This window comes from Pan paniscus, chromosome 11 (assembly GCF_029289425.2).
Source record: "Pan paniscus chromosome 11, NHGRI_mPanPan1-v2.0_pri, whole genome shotgun sequence".
Taxonomy (NCBI): domain Eukaryota; kingdom Metazoa; phylum Chordata; class Mammalia; order Primates; family Hominidae; genus Pan; species Pan paniscus.
In genome coordinates this window covers 1783755-1800120 of record NC_073260.2, presented here as the reverse complement: position 1 = coordinate 1800120, position 16366 = coordinate 1783755, and the positions used below count along the sequence as shown (strand labels likewise).

The following is a 16366-nucleotide window of genomic DNA, read 5'->3' as shown; positions in this document are numbered from 1 at the left end:
TGAGGAAGGTCCCCCGGGTGACTCTGTCTGTGAGGAAGGTCCCCCGGGTGACTCTGTCTGTGAGGAAGGTCCCCCGGGTGACTCTGTCTGTGAGGAAGGTCCCCCGGGTGACTCTGTCTGTGAGGAAGGTCCCCCGGGTGACTCTGTCTGTGAGGAAGGTCCCCCGGGTGACTCTGTCTGTGAGGAAGGTCCCCCGGGTGACTCTGTCTGTGAGGAAGGTCCCCCGGGTGACTCTGTCTGTGAGGAAGGTGCCCCGGGTGACTCTGTCTGTGAGGAAGCTCCCCTGGGTGACTGTGTCTGTGAGGAAGCTCCCCTGGGTGACTCTGTCTGTGAGGAAGCTCCCCTGGGTGACTCTGTCTGTGAGGAAGGTCCCCTGGGTGACTCTGTCTGTGAGGAAGCTCCCCTGGGTGACTGTCTGTGAGGAAGCTCCCCTGGGTGACTGTCTGTGACGAAGCTCCCCTGGGTGACTGTGTCTGTGAGGAAGCTCCCCTGGGTGACTGTGTCTGTCAGGAAGCTCCCCTGGGTGACTGTGTCTGTGAGGAAGCTCCCCTGGGTGACTGTGACTGTGAGGAAGCTCCCCTGGGTGACTCTGTCTGTGAAGAAGCTCCCCTGGGTGACTGTCTGTGAGGAAGCTCCCCTGGGTGACTCTGTCTGTGAGGAAGGTGCCCTGGGTGACTCTGTCTGTGAGGAAGCTCCCCTGGGTGACTCTGTCTGTGAAGAAGCTCCCGTGGGTGACTCTGTCTGTGAGGAAGCTCCCCTGGGTGAATCTGTCTGTGAAGAAGCTCCCCTGGGTGACTCTGTCTGTGAGGAAGGTGCCCTGGGCGACTCTGTCTGTGAGGAAGGTGCCCTGGGTGACTCTGTCTGTGAGGAAGCTCCCGTGGGTGACTCTGTCTGTGAAGAAGCTCCCGTGGGTGACTCTGTCTGTGAAGAAGCTCCCGTGGGTGACTCTGTCTGTGAGGAAGCTCCCGTGGGTGACTCTGTCTGTGAGGAAGCTCCCCTGGGTGACTCTGTCTGTGAAGAAGCTCCCCTGGGTGACTCTGTCTGTGAGGAAGCTCCCCTGGGTGACTGTCTGTGAGGAAGGTCCCCTGGGTGACTGTCTGTGAGGAAGCTCCCCTGGGTGACTGTCTGTGAGGAAGCACCCCTGGGTGACTCTGTCTGTGAGGAAGCACCCCTGGGTGACTCTGTCTGTGAGGAAGCTCCCCTGGGTGACTCTGTCTGTGAGGAAGCTCCCCTGGGTGACTCTGTCTGTGAGGAAGCTCCCCTGGGTGACTGTCTGTGAGGAAGCTCCCCCGGGTGACTGTCTGTGAGGAAGCTCCCCCGGGTGACTCTGTCTGTGAGGAAGGTCCCCTGGGTGACTGTCTGTGAGGAAGCACCCCTGGGTGACTCTGTCTGTGAGGAAGCTCCCCTGGGTGACTCTGTCTGTGAGGAAGCTCCCCTGGGTGACTCTGTCTGTGAGGAAGGTGCCCTGGGTGACTCTGTCTGTGAGGAAGGTGCCCTGGGTGACTCTGTCTGTGAGGAAGGTGCCCTGGGTGACTCTGTCTGTGAGGAAGCTCCCCTGGGTGACTCTGTCTGTGAGGAAGCTCCCCTGGGTGACTCTGTCTGTGAGGAAGCTCCCCCGGGTGACTGTGTCTGTGAGGAAGCTCCCCCGGGTGACTGTGTCTGTGAGGAAGCTCCCCCGGGTGACTCTGTCTGTGAGGAAGGTCCCCTGGGTGACTCTGTCTGTGAGGAAGGTCCCCTGGGTGACTCTGTCTGTGAGGAAGGTCCCCTGGGTGACTGTCTGTGAGGAAGCTCCCCTGGGTGACTGTGTCTGTGAGGAAGCTCCCCTGGGTGACTGTGTCTGTGAGGAAGCTCCCCTGGGTGACTGTGTCTGTGAGGAAGCTCCCCTGGGTGACTCTGTCTGTGAGGAAGGTCCCCTGGGTGACTCTGTCTGTGAGGAAGGTCCCCTGGGTGACTCTGTCTGTGAGGAAGGTCCCCTGGGTGACTGTCTGTGAGGAAGCTCCCCTGGGTGACTGTCTGTGACGAAGCTCCCCTGGGTGACTGTGTCTGTGAGGAAGCTCCCCTGGGTGACTGTGTCTGTCAGGAAGCTCCCCTGGGTGACTGTCTGTGAGGAAGCTCCCCTGGGTGACTCTGTCTGTGAGGAAGGTGCCCTGGGTGACTCTGTCTGTGAGGAAGCTCCCCTGGGTGACTCTGTCTGTGAAGAAGCTCCCGTGGGTGACTCTGTCTGTGAGGAAGCTCCCCTGGGTGACTCTGTCTGTGAAGAAGCTCCCGTGGGTGACTCTGTCTGTGAGGAAGGTGCCCTGGGTGACTCTGTCTGTGAGGAAGGTCCCCTGGGTGACTCTGTCTGTGAGGAAGGTGCCCTGGGTGACTCTGTCTGTGAGGAAGGTGCCCTGGGTGACTCTGTCTGTGAGGAAGGTCCCCTGGGTGACTGTGTCTTTGAGGAAGCTCCCCTGGGTGACTGTCTGTGAGGAAGGTGCCCCGGGTGACTGTGTCTTTGAGGAAGCTCCCCTGGGTGACTGTCTGTGAGGAAGGTGCCCCGGGTGACTGTGTCTGTGAGGAAGGTCCCCCGGGTGACTCTGTCTGTGAGGAAGGTCCCCCGGGTGACTCTGTCTGTGAGGAAGGTCCCCTGGGTGACTCTGTCTGTGAGGAAGGTGCCCTGGGTGATTCTGTCTGTGAGGAAGGTGCCCCGGGTGACTCTGTCTGTGAGGAAGGTCCCCCGGGTGACTCTGTCTGTGAGGAAGCTCCCCCGGGTGACTCTGTCTGTGAGGAAGGTCCCCCGGGTGACTCTGTCTGTGAGGAAGGTCCCCCGGGTGACTCTGTCTGTGAGGAAGCTCCCCTGGGTGACTGTGTCTGTGAGGAAGCTCCCCTGGGTGACTCTGTCTGTGAGGAAGGTGCCCTGGGTGACTCTGTCTGTGAGGAAGCTCCCCTGGGTGACTGTGTCTGTGAGGAAGCTCCCCTGGGTGACTCTGTCTGTGAGGAAGGTCCCCTGGGTGACTCTGTCTGTGAGGAAGGTCCCCTGGGTGACTGTCTGTGAGGAAGCTCCCCCGGGTGACTCTGTCTGTGGGGAAGGTCCCCTGGGTGACTCTGTCTGTGAGGAAGCTCCCCTGGGTGACTGTCTGTGAGGAAGCTCCCCTGGGTGACTGTGTCTGTGAGGAAGCTCCCCTGGGTGACTGTGACTGTGAGGAAGCTCCCCTGGGTGACTGTCTGTGAGGAAGCTCCCCTGGGTGACTCTGTCTGTGAGGAAGGTGCCCTGGGTGACTCTGTCTGTGAGGAAGCTCCCCTGGGTGACTGTCTGTGAGGAAGCTCCCCTGGGTGACTGTGTCTGTGAGGAAGCTCCCCTGGGTGACTGTGACTGTGAGGAAGCTCCCCTGGGTGACTGTCTGTGAAGAAGCTCCCCTGGGTGACTGTGTCTGTGAGGAAGCTCCCCTGGATGACTCTGTCTGTGAAGAAGCTCCCCTGGGTGACTGTCTGTGAAGAAGCTCCCCTGGGTGACTGTCTGTGAGGAAGCTCCCCTGGGTGACTCTGTCTGTGAAGAAGCTCCCCTGGGTGACTCTGTCTGTGAGGAAGGTGCCCTGGGTGACTCTGTCTGTGAGGAAGCTCCCCTGGGTGACTGTCTGTGAGGTAGGTCCCCTGGGTGACTGTCTGTGAGGAAGCTCCCCTGGGTGACTGTCTGTGAGGAAGCACCCCTGGGTGACTCTGTCTGTGAGGAAACTCCCCTGGGTGACTGTCTGTGAAGAAGGTCCCCTGGGTGACTCTGTCTGTGAGGAAGGTCCCCTGGGTGACTCTGTGAGGAAGCTCCCCTGGGTGACTCTGTCTGTGAGGAAGGTGCCCTGGGTGACTCTGTCTGTGAGGAAGGTGCCCTGGGTGACTCTGTCTGTGAGGAAGGTGCCCTGGGTGACTCTGTCTGTGAGGAAGGTGCCCTGGGTGACTCTGTCTGTGAGGAAGCTCCCCTGGGTGACTCTGCTGTGAGGAAGCTCCCCTGGGTGACTCTGTCTGTGAGGAAGCTCCCGTGGGTGACTCTGTCTGTGAGGAAGCTCCCGTGGGTGACTCTGTCTGTGAGGAAGGTCCCCTGGGTGACTCTGTCTGTGAGGAAGGTCCCCTGGGTGACTCTGTCTGTGAGGAAGGTGCCCCGGGTGACTGTGTCTGTGAGGAAGCTCCCCCGGGTGACTGTGTCTGTGAGGAAGCTCCCCCGGGTGACTGTGTCTGTGAGGAAGCTCCCCCGGGTGACTGTGTCTGTGAGGAAGCTCCCCCGGGTGACTGTCTGTGAGGAAGCTCCCCCGGGTGACTGTCTGTGAGGAAGCTCCCCCGGGTGACTCTGTCTGTGAGGAAGGTCCCCCGGGTGACTCTGTCTGTGAGGAAGGTCCCCCGGGTGACTCTGTCTGTGAGGAAGGTCCCCGGGTGACTCTGTCTGTGAGGAAGGTCCCCCGGGTGACTCTGTCTGTGAGGAAGGTCCCCCGGGTGACTCTGTCTGTGAGGAAGGTCCCCTGGGTGACTCTGTCTGTGAGGAAGGTGCCCTGGGTGACTGTCTGTGAGGAAGGTCCCCTGGGTGACTGTGTCTGTGAGGAAGCTCCCCTGGGTGACTGTGTCTGTGAGGAAGGTGCCCCGGGTGACTCTGTCTGTGAGGAAGGTGCCCTGGGTGACTCTGTCTGTGAGGAAGGTCCCCTGGGTGACTGTCTGTGAGGAAGCTCCCCTGGGTGACTGTGTCTGTGAGGAAGGTGCCCCGGGTGACTCTGTCTGTGAGGAAGGTGCCCCGGGTGACTCTGTCTGTGAGGAAGGTCCCCTGGGTGACTGTCTGTGAGGAAGCTCCCCCGGGTGACTCTGTCTGTGAGGAAGGTCCCCCGGGTGACTCTGTCTGTGAGGAAGGTGCCCTGGGTGACTCTGTCTGTGAGGAAGGTCCCCTGGGTGACTGTCTGTGAGGAAGCTCCCCTGGGTGACTGTGTCTGTGAGGAAGCTCCCCTGGGTGACTCTGTCTGTGAGGAAGCTCCCGTGGGTGACTCTGTCTGTGAGGAAGCTCCCCTGGGTGACTCTGTCTGTGAGGAAGCTCCCGTGGGTGACTCTGTCTGTGAGGAAGCTCCCCTGGGTGACTCTGTCTGTGAGGAAGCTCCCGTGGGTGACTCTGTCTGTGAGGAAGCTCCCCTGGGTGACTGTCTGTGAGGAAGCTCCCCCGGGTGACTGTGTCTGTGAGGAAGCTCCCCTGGGTGACTGTGTCTGTGAGGAAGCTCCCCTGGGTGACTGTGACTCTGAGGAAGCTCCCCTGGGTGACTGTCTGTGAAGAAGCTCCCCTGGATGACTCTGTCTGTGAAGAAGCTCCCCTGGGTGACTGTCTGTGAAGAAGCTCCCCTGGGTGACTGTCTGTGAGGAAGCTCCCCTGGGTGACTCTGTCTGTGAAGAAGCTCCCCTGGGTGACTGTCTGTGAAGAAGCTCCCCTGGGTGACTGTCTGTGAGGAAGCTCCCCTGGGTGACTCTGTCTGTGAAGAAGCTCCCCTGGGTGACTTTCTGTGAGGAAGGTGCCCTGGGTGACTCTGTCTGTGAAGAAGCTCCCCTGGGTGACTCTGTCTGTGAGGAAGGTCCCCTGGGTGACTCTGTCTGTGAGGAAGGTCCCCTGGGTGACTCTGTCTGTGAGGAAGCTCCCCTGGGTGACTCTGTCTGTGAGGAAGCTCCCCTGGGTGACTCTGTCTGTGAGGAAGGTGCCCTGGGTGACTCTGTCTGTGAGGAAGCTCCCCTGGGTGACTCTGTCTGTGAGGAAGGTCCCCTGGGTGACTCTGTCTGTGAGGAAGCTCCCGTGGGTGACTCTGTCTGTGAGGAAGGTCCCCTGGGTGACCGTGTCTGTGAGGAAGCTCCCCTGGGTGACCGTGTCTGTGAGGAAGCTCCCCTGGGTGACTGTGTCTGTGAGGAAGCTCCCCTGGGTGACTGTGTCTGTGAGGAAGCTCCCCCGGGTGACTGTGTCTGTGAGGAAGCTCCCCCGGGTGACTGTCTGTGAGGAAGGTCCCCCGGGTGACTCTGTCTGTGAGGAAGGTCCCCCGGGTGACTCTGTCTGTGAGGAAGGTCCCCCGGGTGACTCTGTCTGTGAGGAAGGTCCCCCGGGTGACTCTGTCTGTGAGGAAGGTCCCCCGGGTGACTCTGTCTGTGAGGAAGGTCCCCCGGGTGACTCTGTCTGTGAGGAAGGTGCCCTGGGTGACTGTCTGTGAGGAAGGTCCCCTGGGTGACTGTGTCTGTGAGGAAGCTCCCCTGGGTGACTGTGTCTGTGAGGAAGGTGCCCCGGGTGACTGTGTCTGTGAGGAAGCTCCCCCGGGTGACTCTGTCTGTGAGGAAGGTCCCCCGGGTGACTCTGTCTGTGAGGAAGGTGCCCTGGGTGACTCTGTCTGTGAGGAAGGTCCCCTGGGTGACTGTCTGTGAGGAAGCTCCCCTGGGTGACTGTGTCTGTGAGGAAGCTCCCCTGGGTGACTCTGTCTGTGAGGAAGGTCCCCTGGGTGACTCTGTCTGTGAGGAAGCTCCCCTGGGTGACTGTCTGTGAGGAAGCTCCCCCGGGTGACTCTGTCTGTGGGGAAGGTCCCCTGGGTGACTCTGTCTGTGAGGAAGCTCCCCTGGGTGACTGTGTCTGTGAGGAAGCTCCCCTGGGTGACTGTGTCTGTGAGGAAGCTCCCCCGGGTGACTGTGTCTGTGAGGAAGCTCCCCCGGGTGACTGTCTGTGAGGAAGGTCCCCTGGGTGACTGTGTCTGTGAGGAAGCTCCCCTGGGTGACTGTGACTGTGAGGAAGCTCCCCTGGGTGACTGTCTGTGAGGAAGCTCCCCTGGGTGACTGTCTGTGAGGAAGGTGCCCTGGGTGACTCTGTCTGTGAGGAAGCTCCCCTGGGTGACTGTCTGTGAGGAAGCTCCCCTGGGTGACTGTGTCTGTGAGGAAGCTCCCCTGGGTGACTGTCTGTGAAGAAGCTCCCCTGGATGACTCTGTCTGTGAAGAAGCTCCCCTGGGTGACTGTCTGTGAAGAAGCTCCCCTGGGTGACTGTCTGTGAGGAAGCTCCCCTGGGTGACTCTGTCTGTGAAGAAGCTCCCCTGGGTGACTTTCTGTGAGGAAGGTGCCCTGGGTGACTCTGTCTGTGAAGAAGCTCCCCTGGGTGACTCTGTCTGTGAGGAAGGTCCCCTGGGTGACTCTGTCTGTGAGGAAGGTCCCCTGGGTGACTGTCTGTGAGGAAGCTCCCCTGGGTGACTCTGTCTGTGAGGAAGGTGCCCTGGGTGACTGTGTCTGTGAGGAAGGTCCCCTGGGTGACTCTGTCTGTGAGGAAGCTCCCGTGGGTGACTCTGTCTGTGAGGAAGCTCCCCTGGGTGACTCTGTCTGTGAGGAAGCTCCCCTGGGTGACTCTGTCTGTGAGGAAGCTCCCCTGGGTGACTCTGTCTGTGAGGAAGGTGCCCTGGGTGACTGTCTGTGAGGAAGCTCCCCTGGGTGACTGTCTGTGAGGAAGCTCCCCTGGGTGACTCTGTCTGTGAGGAAGGTGCCCTGGGTGACTGTCTGTGAGGAAGCTCCCCTGGGTGACTCTGTCTGTGAGGAAGCTCCCCTGGGTGACTCTGTCTGTGAGGAAGGTCCCCTGGGTGACTCTGTCTGTGAGGAAGGTGCCCTGGGTGACTGTCTGTGAGGAAGCTCCCCTGGGTGACTGTCTGTGAGGAAGCTCCCCTGGGTGACTCTGTCTGTGAGGAAGGTGCCCTGGGTGACTGTCTGTGAGGAAGCTCCCCTGGGTGACTCTGTCTGTGAGGAAGCTCCCCTGGGTGACTGTGTCTGTGAGGAAGCTCCCCTGGGTGACTCTGTCTGTGAGGAAGGTCCCCTGGGTGACTCTGTCTGTGAGGAAGCTCCCCTGGGTGACTCTGTCTGTGAGGAAGGTCCCCCGGGTGACTCTGTCTGTGAGGAAGGTCCCCTGGGTGACTCTGTCTGTGAAGAAGCTCCCCTGGGTGACTCTGTCTGTGAGGAAGGTCCCCTGGGTGACTCTGTCTGTGAGGAAGCTCCCCTGGGTGACTCTGTCTGTGAGGAAGGTCCCCCGGGTGACTGTCTGTGAGGAAGCTCCCCCGGGTGACTCTGTCTGTGAGGAAGGTCCCCCGGGTGACTCTGTCTGTGAGGAAGCTCCCCTGGGTGACTCTGTCTGTGAGGAAGGTGCCCTGGGTGACTCTGTCTGTGAGGAAGCTCCCCTGGGTGACTCTGTCTGTGAGGAAGGTCCCCTGGGTGACTGTCTGTGAGGAAGCTCCCCTGGGTGACTGTGTCTGTGAGGAAGCTCCTCTGGGTGACTGTGTCTGTGAGGAAGGTCCCCTGGGTGACTGTGTCTGTGAGGAAGCTCCCCTGGGTGACTCTGTCTGTGAGGAAGGTCCCCTGGGTGACTGTCTGTGAGGAAGCTCCCCTGGGTGACTGTGTCTGTGAGGAAGCTCCCCTGGGTGACTGTGTCTGTGAGGAAGCTCCCCTGGGTGACTCTGTCTGTGAGGAAGCTCCCCTGGGTGACTCTGTCTGTGAGGAAGGTCCCCTGGGTGACTGTCTGTGAGGAAGGTCCCCTGGGTGACTGTCTGTGAGGAAGCTCCCCTGGGTGACTGTGTCTGTGAGGAAGCTCCCCTGGGTGACTGTCTGTGAGGAAGTTCCCCTGGGTGACTCTGTCTGTGAGGAAGGTCCCCTGGGTGACTCTGTCTGTGAGGAAGGTCCCCTGGGTGACTGTCTGTGAGGAAGCTCCCCTGGGTGACTCTGTCTGTGAGGAAGGTGCCCTGGGTGACTCTGTCTGTGAGGAAGCTCCCCTGGGTGACTGTGTCTGTGAGGAAGCTCCCCTGGGTGACTCTGTCTGTGAGGAAGCTTCCCTGGTGATTTTGCTGGGGGAGTCTTAGGTTGCCACCTCAACTGGAGGTCCCAGAAACAACCCCCAGGAAAGTCATCGCTGTGCCTTGACTCTCTAGAGACTGGAAGCAGGAGGGGAAAGACGGACGGAACAGAAAGAAGCCTGCAGGAACAGAAGGGAGGAAATGGAAACTGAAGGGGCCCTGAAGGCCATCAGGTGCAGGCAACCATTGTTCACAGGGGCTGTTACTAGGTCCTAGAGCCTAAACTGCCTTTGCTAAGGGCTCCAGTGAATAAAGCCCTAGCTTCTAAGAAGAAGAGTTGCCAGATCAGAGCCCTGAACAGAAACTGCACACAAGAGGCAGCAAGCACAAGGACTCCACACCATGCACCTGAAAGGAAGGTGCCCTCTGTCATCTTAAAGCACTTGTTTAGGGGAACGAAAAGGATGGGAGAAGAGAGGAGTTGGTGCACTGAACCACAACCAATCTTCCAAGAAAAGCAATGCAGACATGGGGTGAATGGTGGCACCTGAAGGAAGGGAAGCTCAAGAGCAGGGCCCACAGGGAGAGTGAAGAAGAGCAGAAGGAAAACGTCTAGGCCTAACCACATCACCCACCCCTGCATCATCCAGCTCCCACTACCCACCCACCTTCCATCCATCCACCCACCATCCATCCAACAATCCACCATCCATCCACCACCCACCACCACCACCCACCATCCAAAAATCCATCCATCCACCCACCATCCATCCATCCAGCCAGCCAGTCACTCACCCACCATCCATCCATCCATCCAACAATCCACCATCTATCGACCCACCCGCCCTCCCTCCTTCCATCCAACAATCTACCATCCATCCACCCACCACCCACCACCCAAAAATCCATCCATCCACCCCATCTATCAAGCCAGCCAGCCAGCCACTCACCCACCATCCATCCATCCAACAATCCATCCATCCACCATCCACCACCCACGACCCACCACCCACCATCCAAAAATCCATCCATCCACCCATGATCCATCCATCCATCCATCCATCCAACAATCCACCATCCATCTATCCAGTCACTCACCATCTATCCACGCCACCACCACCACCACCCAAAAATCCACCATCCATCCACCACACACCCACGAACTCATCCACCCACCATCCATCCATCCATCCACACGCCCTCCCACCCACCATCCATCCACTCACCCACTATCTATCCAAACTCCACCACCCACCATCCAAAAATCCATCCATCCACCCACCCACCATCCATCCATCCAGTCACCCACCATCTATCCACCCCACCACCACCCACCATCCAAAAATCCACCATCCATCCACCACAAATCCACCCACTCACTCATCCACCCACCATCCATCCATCCATCCACCCACACGCCCTCCCACCCACCATCCACGCACCCACCCACCACCCATCAAATAGGTACTTGCTGAACACACACTATGGACCCTCATAATAGACACTATGGATACACGGTGAACATGACCTACAGTTAAATGAACCAGCGGAATCAGCTGACCTAGGCATGAAGCCTGCAGATGAGCCTCAAGTATGAGCTGCCATTCTGTGGCAAATTTGTACAGAGTAGGCAAAGGCTTCTTTATACGTGAGTCTCTCCACTCTCTCATGCCCCACACATCCACTCCATCAGGAAATCTGACTGGATATACCTTCACTTCTATCCAGAACCCAACCACTGGTCCTCACCTCCACTATTCCAAACCTGCTCTGGGCTGTCTCATCACCTGCCCAATGTCAAGTCTCCAGGCTGTGTCCCTCCCTCTTGTGGTCTAGACTCACATTCACCAAAGAGGTCATCGCAAATTTTAAAATGCAAGTCAGAATCTGTCATTCCTCTGCTCAACATCCTGCAACAGCTCCCATTTCATTCTGAGTAGGAAACAAAGTCCTTTCTGGAGCCTGCACGGCCCTGTGCCCTGGCCCATTACCTCTGATTTCACCCTCTTCTATTCCGCTACTGCCTCAGGTCATCCTAACCATGCTGGCTACTGGCTACTCTTCTGCCATAGCAGGGCCACTCCTGCCTTAGGACCACTGCCCACCATGCTCTCCAACAGTATAATCTGCACCTGCTCCCAGCACCCTTGGTCCCCTCACCTCCTTCTACCTTCTTTCCAAAGCACTCGTTGCCCCTGACAGGCCATGCAGTCTCCTTCCCTATTACATATTATGCCTTGTGTTTACTGTCTGTCTCCCCGCCACAGAATGTAAGCTGGGTGAAAGCAGGGACTTTTATGTGAAAATCAGCCAGGTGTGGTAACTCACACCTGTAGTCCCAGCTACTCAGAAGGCTGAGGCAGGAGGATCGCTTGACCCTGGGAGGTTAAGGCTGCCGTGACCTGTGATCACGCCATTGCACTCCAGCTTGGGTGACACAGCAAGACGTGAACCACCCACCCCATCCTCAAAATGTATTTATATAAATAAATTTTTTTTTTTTTGAGACAGAGCCTTGCTCTCTCGCCAGGCTGGAGTGCAGTGGTGCGATCTCGGCTCACTGCAACCTCTGCCTCCCGGGTTCAAGCAATTCCACTGTCTCAGCCTCCCGAGTAGTTGGGACTACAGGCACCTGCCACCATGCCCGGCTAATTTTTTGTATTTTAGTAGAGATGGGGTTTCACCATGTTGGTCAGGATGGTCTTGATCTGCTGACCTCGTGCTCTGCCCACCTTGGCCTCCTAAAGTGCTGGGATTACAGATGTGAGCCACTGCGCCTGGCCTATATAAATAATTTTTTAAAGAAGGCTGAGTGCAGTGGCTGACGCCTATAATCCCAACACTGGGAGGCTGAGGCAGGTAGATCGCTTGAGCCTAGGCATTCGAGACCAGCCTGGGCAACATGGTAAAACCCCATCTCTACTAAAAATACAAAAATTAGCCAGGCATGGCGGCAGGTGCCTATAATCCCAACTACTCAGGAGGCTGAGGCAGGAGAATCACTTGAACCCAGGAGGTGGAGGTTGCAATGAGCCAAGATTGCACCACTGCACTCCAGCCTGGGCAATAAGAGCGAAACTCCATCTCAAAATAAATAAATAAATAAAAATAATAAAACTTAAAAAAGAAAGCAGGACTTTTGTCTGTTTAGTTTGCTAAAGTATTCTAATCACCTAGACTAGGGCTCAGCACATAGCATTTGTTGAAAGAATGAATCAGTCCAGAATTATTCAATAATTGCCCTACGGTACCTTTGCTCTGAATTAGCTCAAGGTAGAAGAACCAATCCAAGGAGAGACCTCAAGAAATGAGATCTTTATGGCTCTCAGACGGTTCAAGGCTGTGACAACGAGCAACACAAATAAGAACGCCGCCTTACACACATGCTCGTCACTCGGACAAGCAGAGGCAGCGTGAGCCACGGCGGAGGTGAGGCCTGCCTGGGGTGGAAGGACAGCTGCTCTGCGTCAGTCTTCTAAGGACAAGATTTTAAGCTGAGCATGTCAAAAAAGCAGAATTCACCCATGAAGGAAACATCCCGTGACGAAACCCTGAGACTGAGGGAATGTGGACTATTTCAGGAAAAGGTGACTGAGAGCAGAGGAGCCAAAACAAGGCCGGAGAAGCAGGCGTGGACCAGATTCCACAGGCCTTGGGTAATCGCATCACTATTTTGGATTTTATCCTCAATGAAACAGGAACTGTGAGGGGTTCTAACAATGAGTGAGATGCGATAAAGTGTGTGTGTTTTTAAAACACTTGCTTGGCTACTGTGTGGAGACTGGAACAGTCAGGAATGAAGGCAGGGCCATCACTTGCTGCTCTGCTGTAACAAACTAGATAAGACAGTGGCCCGGATGTGTAGCAGCAGGGAAGGGTCAGATCTTTTCTTCGGCTATTTGCAAATTCAGCAGCTCCTCTTCTGTCTTTTCTCAGAGACCCGCCCCTCTCACCTGCCATGAGTTATCTCTACCTGGGAAAGAGATGCTAGCCAAAGCTACCTCCTTCCTGGAAACACCAGTTGTTAATTTCTCACTCCCACATCAGCATGCCCCAGATGCAAACCATTCACAAGACCTGGAAAGGAATCTTATTTCTCTCATGCTTCCTTTATTTCTGGAAGATAAACTATATCCAAAAAGGGTGCAGACAAACTTGAAATCCAACATGGCGAAGTCACTATTGTATCCACAGGTATCAGGCAAAAAGCACAGAAACTGGACTTCCAGTAAAAGCATAAAGGATCTGACACCGAGCATATCAGGGAGGCAGGATGGCTCTGCCCACAGGTGCCTGCTCCTCCAACACCCTGGCCAACACCACCCAAGACCCTGCACTGCCTGAGGCAAGCTATACTTTGCTCTCTAAAGAATAAGTGGGCGGGGCAAGGTGGCTCACACCTGTAATCCCAGCACTTTGGGAGGCCGAGGCGAGTGGATCACGAGGTCAGGAGATCAAGACCACCCTGGCCAACACAGTGAAACCCCGTCTCTACTAAAAATACAAAAAATTAGCCGGGCGTGGTGGCAGGCACCTGTAGTCCCAGTTACTCGGGAGGCTGAGGCAGGAGGATGGCGTGAACCTGGGAGGCGGAGCTTGCAGTGAGCCGAGATCGCGCCACTGCAATCCAGCCTGGGCGACAGAGCAAGACTCCATCTCAAAAAAAAAAAAAAAAAAGAATAGCTAAGTGGGCCGGGTGCAGTGGCTCACACCTGTAATCCCAACACTTTGGGAGGCCGAGGCGGGAGGATCACGAGGTCAGGAGATCGAGACCATCCTGGCTAACATGGTGAAACCCCATCTCTCTAAAAAAAAAACTACAAAAAATTAGCTGGACATGGTGGCGGGTGCCTGTAGTCCCAGCTACTCAGGAGGCTGAAGCAGGAGAATGGCGTGAACCCAGGAGGCAGAGCTTGCAGTGAGCTGAGATTGCATCACTGCACTCCAGCCTGGGCGACAGAGTGAGACTCTGTCTCAAAAAAAAAAAAAAGAATAGCTAAGTGATGAGGGCCAACTATAGCCTTTGACCCAGAAAGTACATTCTCCAAAAAAGAAAAAAAATAGTGGCCAGGCGCAGTGGCTCACACCTGTAATCCCAACACTTTGGGAGGCTGAGGTGGGCGCATCATGAGGTCAGGAGATAGAGACCAGCCTGAACAACATGGTGAAACCCTGTCTCTACTAAAAACACAAAAATTAGCTGGGTGTGGTGGCAGGCGCCTGTAATCCCAGCTACTTGGGAGGCTGAGGCAGTAGAATCGCTTGAACCTGGGAGGTGGAGGTTGCAGTAAGCCAACATCGTGCCACTGCACTCTAGCCTGGCAAAAGAGCAAGACTCAGTTTCAAAAAAAAAAAGTACACTTTCCATAAGAGGTCTTCAAGATCCCAACATAACTGGAATCACAGCTGCGGCACAGGCCTCCCCCTCTCCCTCCGCCCCTTCCTCAGCAAGCCTTCCATCAGAGGTGACCGGTGGAGGAATACTGACCTGAATACACAATTTCTGTATGCCAGTAATTGAAAGCAGCAATCCAGGCCTCGAATTGATGTGCCTGCCATGAGGCCACTTTCTGCAGCCTGGGCCTCGTCTCATTCACCATCAGGAGGTGGAGCTGCCCTGTGGAGTCACTGCTGATGATCTTCAAGGGCTGGTCCCCCGCCCTAGACACAGGGAACCCATGAAGAAGCCCGGCAGAATGTTATTCGTCAGCCTCTTCTGGTTCCCAAACAAGTCCTGAGAGACGGTCTCCACAGCCCTGGGATGCGGATATGCCCCTTAAGAGACTGGCTGGCTAAGATCACAACCACTGCTAAGCTTGTCAAAGACACCAGTGTCGACTTCTCTAGGTAAAAACGCTATCGCTATGTATCTAAAATGGGGGACCTTTTTTTCATAATAGGACTGGCAGTGATGATGTCAGGGCTGAGGAGCACAGTCGCGGCTCGCTGAAGGTGGCTGGAGCTCTCTAGCCTGAAAAGTGGAAGTGGTCCTCAGAGAAAGACTCAGGACCCCTGACCAAGCCTGGCCCTTACCTTCCAGTTTTCCCAGTGGACCAATCGAGGGACAAAGCCAGACACTGCTCCTCCAGGGCAAGGCTGGACAATGGCTCCAGCATGTGGCTCTTCTACTGGAGAAGAAGAAACTCCATCAAAGGGAAGTAGCCGCCCCAGAACCCCCAAAAGACTTTTCCTCTCCTGCAGGGAAGTCATCGTTCCCTCATTTACAACCTGTGCGAATGTAGTACATCAGTCACTGAGTCACACCTCCACCTAACACGGAAACCCCTGCTAGGGGCCCCGAGAAGACCTGGGGACACTGGGGCTCACACTCCTCACACTTGCAGGACAACTTTCCCACAGGCTTGATCCTGGGGCACGGTCTCCTTCCCTTTCACACCCCCTTGCCATCCTTGCGCTCCTAGATGCTGTCAAGACGCCTGTGCAGGCTCCAGACCACGGTGGCACACGCAGTTTCCCACCCCAGGCCTCCAGGGCCGCTGGAACACTCGCCTCCCGAGACACAGACGATGGGGAAACTCCTCTGGTTTCCACTTCAGAAGCCGCGAGCAGCCATGAGAACGTGGTGGCTCTTTATGCAGATCTATATAAATTTCATTTCCTAAACAGCCTGGCCAGTGCTTAACTCCATCCCTGGCTCCCAGCAGGCTGCTGTACCAAAGCCCTTTCCTGGGTTCATGCACTCCTCCCTTGGGCCCACAGCTTTCCTGTGGCTGCTCTTTCCCTCCTTTCTAAGACAGGGCAACTGCTCTAAGCTGCCTTAAGCAAGGCCCTTTCCTACACAGGCCCTTGGTTGGCCCAGCCCCGCCTGCAGCATCTGCATCCGAGTGAGGGCATGGTTTCAGGCTGTTTACATCACCCCACTACGGGACATCCCCGTTCTCCTCCCCAACAGCTATCAGATGAAGTCACTTTGTTAATGCATGGCTCCGGAGCACTGTGAGAAACTTGGAAAAATTCACACAGGACTCATGTGCTTTTCCAATAATCAGTGAGAAATGCCATCTTCACACAGGACGCTCACTGCTACTCTGGGCCCCAGCATCAACCTAAGAATGCTTGCCCAGGCTCTCCTTAGAGAACTTTCAGATCCACTGAGAGGTCAATGAACATCCTGTCACTTCAGCCCTTCTGCTGGTGACACATGAGGTGACTTCCTCTTGGAGTTGGATGTAGAATGCAATACAACTTAAAAATAGACTCCACATTATCTTAGAACGTTTATATATAGCTCACCATTGAAGAGAGATCGTTTTAGAAAAATGTCTGTATCAGCACAGCCTCCTCCCCAACCCTCTCTATTCAGGTCCCTTCTGCCCCACAGAACAAGTGCAAGTCACTGACCTCAGATTCCACCAGGCGGAGCAGTTGTATGGATCCACTGGCATCTGCCAAGCCCAAGAGGGCATGTCCAGCCACCGGGATGTGACACCTGAGGAGAGGGCCCACCATAAGCACACCAATGTGCCCGGAGCACAGGCGTGCACTGTGCGTCCCGGTAACCACAGTCACGCTTCCCTTAACAACGGGGCTGCAGTCCACGCAAACCCAGCCGGGACATCCTACTACA

At 56.3% G+C, this 16366-nt stretch overlaps 1 protein-coding gene across 8 annotated transcripts in view; it reads right to left on the bottom strand.

Moving 5' to 3' along the window:
* DPH7 (diphthamide biosynthesis 7) overlaps window positions 1–16366 on the bottom strand; it is a 45536-nt gene that overhangs the window by 23527 nt on the left and 5643 nt on the right. For 7 of the 8 annotated variants that reach the window (XM_034929659.4, XM_024930100.5, XM_003817043.7 and 4 more), the window contains 3 exons: window positions 16141–16228; window positions 14812–14903; window positions 14267–14439 (listed from right to left, as the gene is read on the bottom strand). In XM_034929659.4, coding sequence (XP_034785550.2) covers window positions 14267–14439; window positions 14812–14903; window positions 16141–16228 — 353 coding nt within the window. Of the gene's footprint in view, window positions 1–14266; window positions 14440–14811; window positions 14907–16140; window positions 16229–16366 lie in introns of all 8 variants that reach the window. The other variant, XM_034929662.4, reaches the window with a different exon arrangement.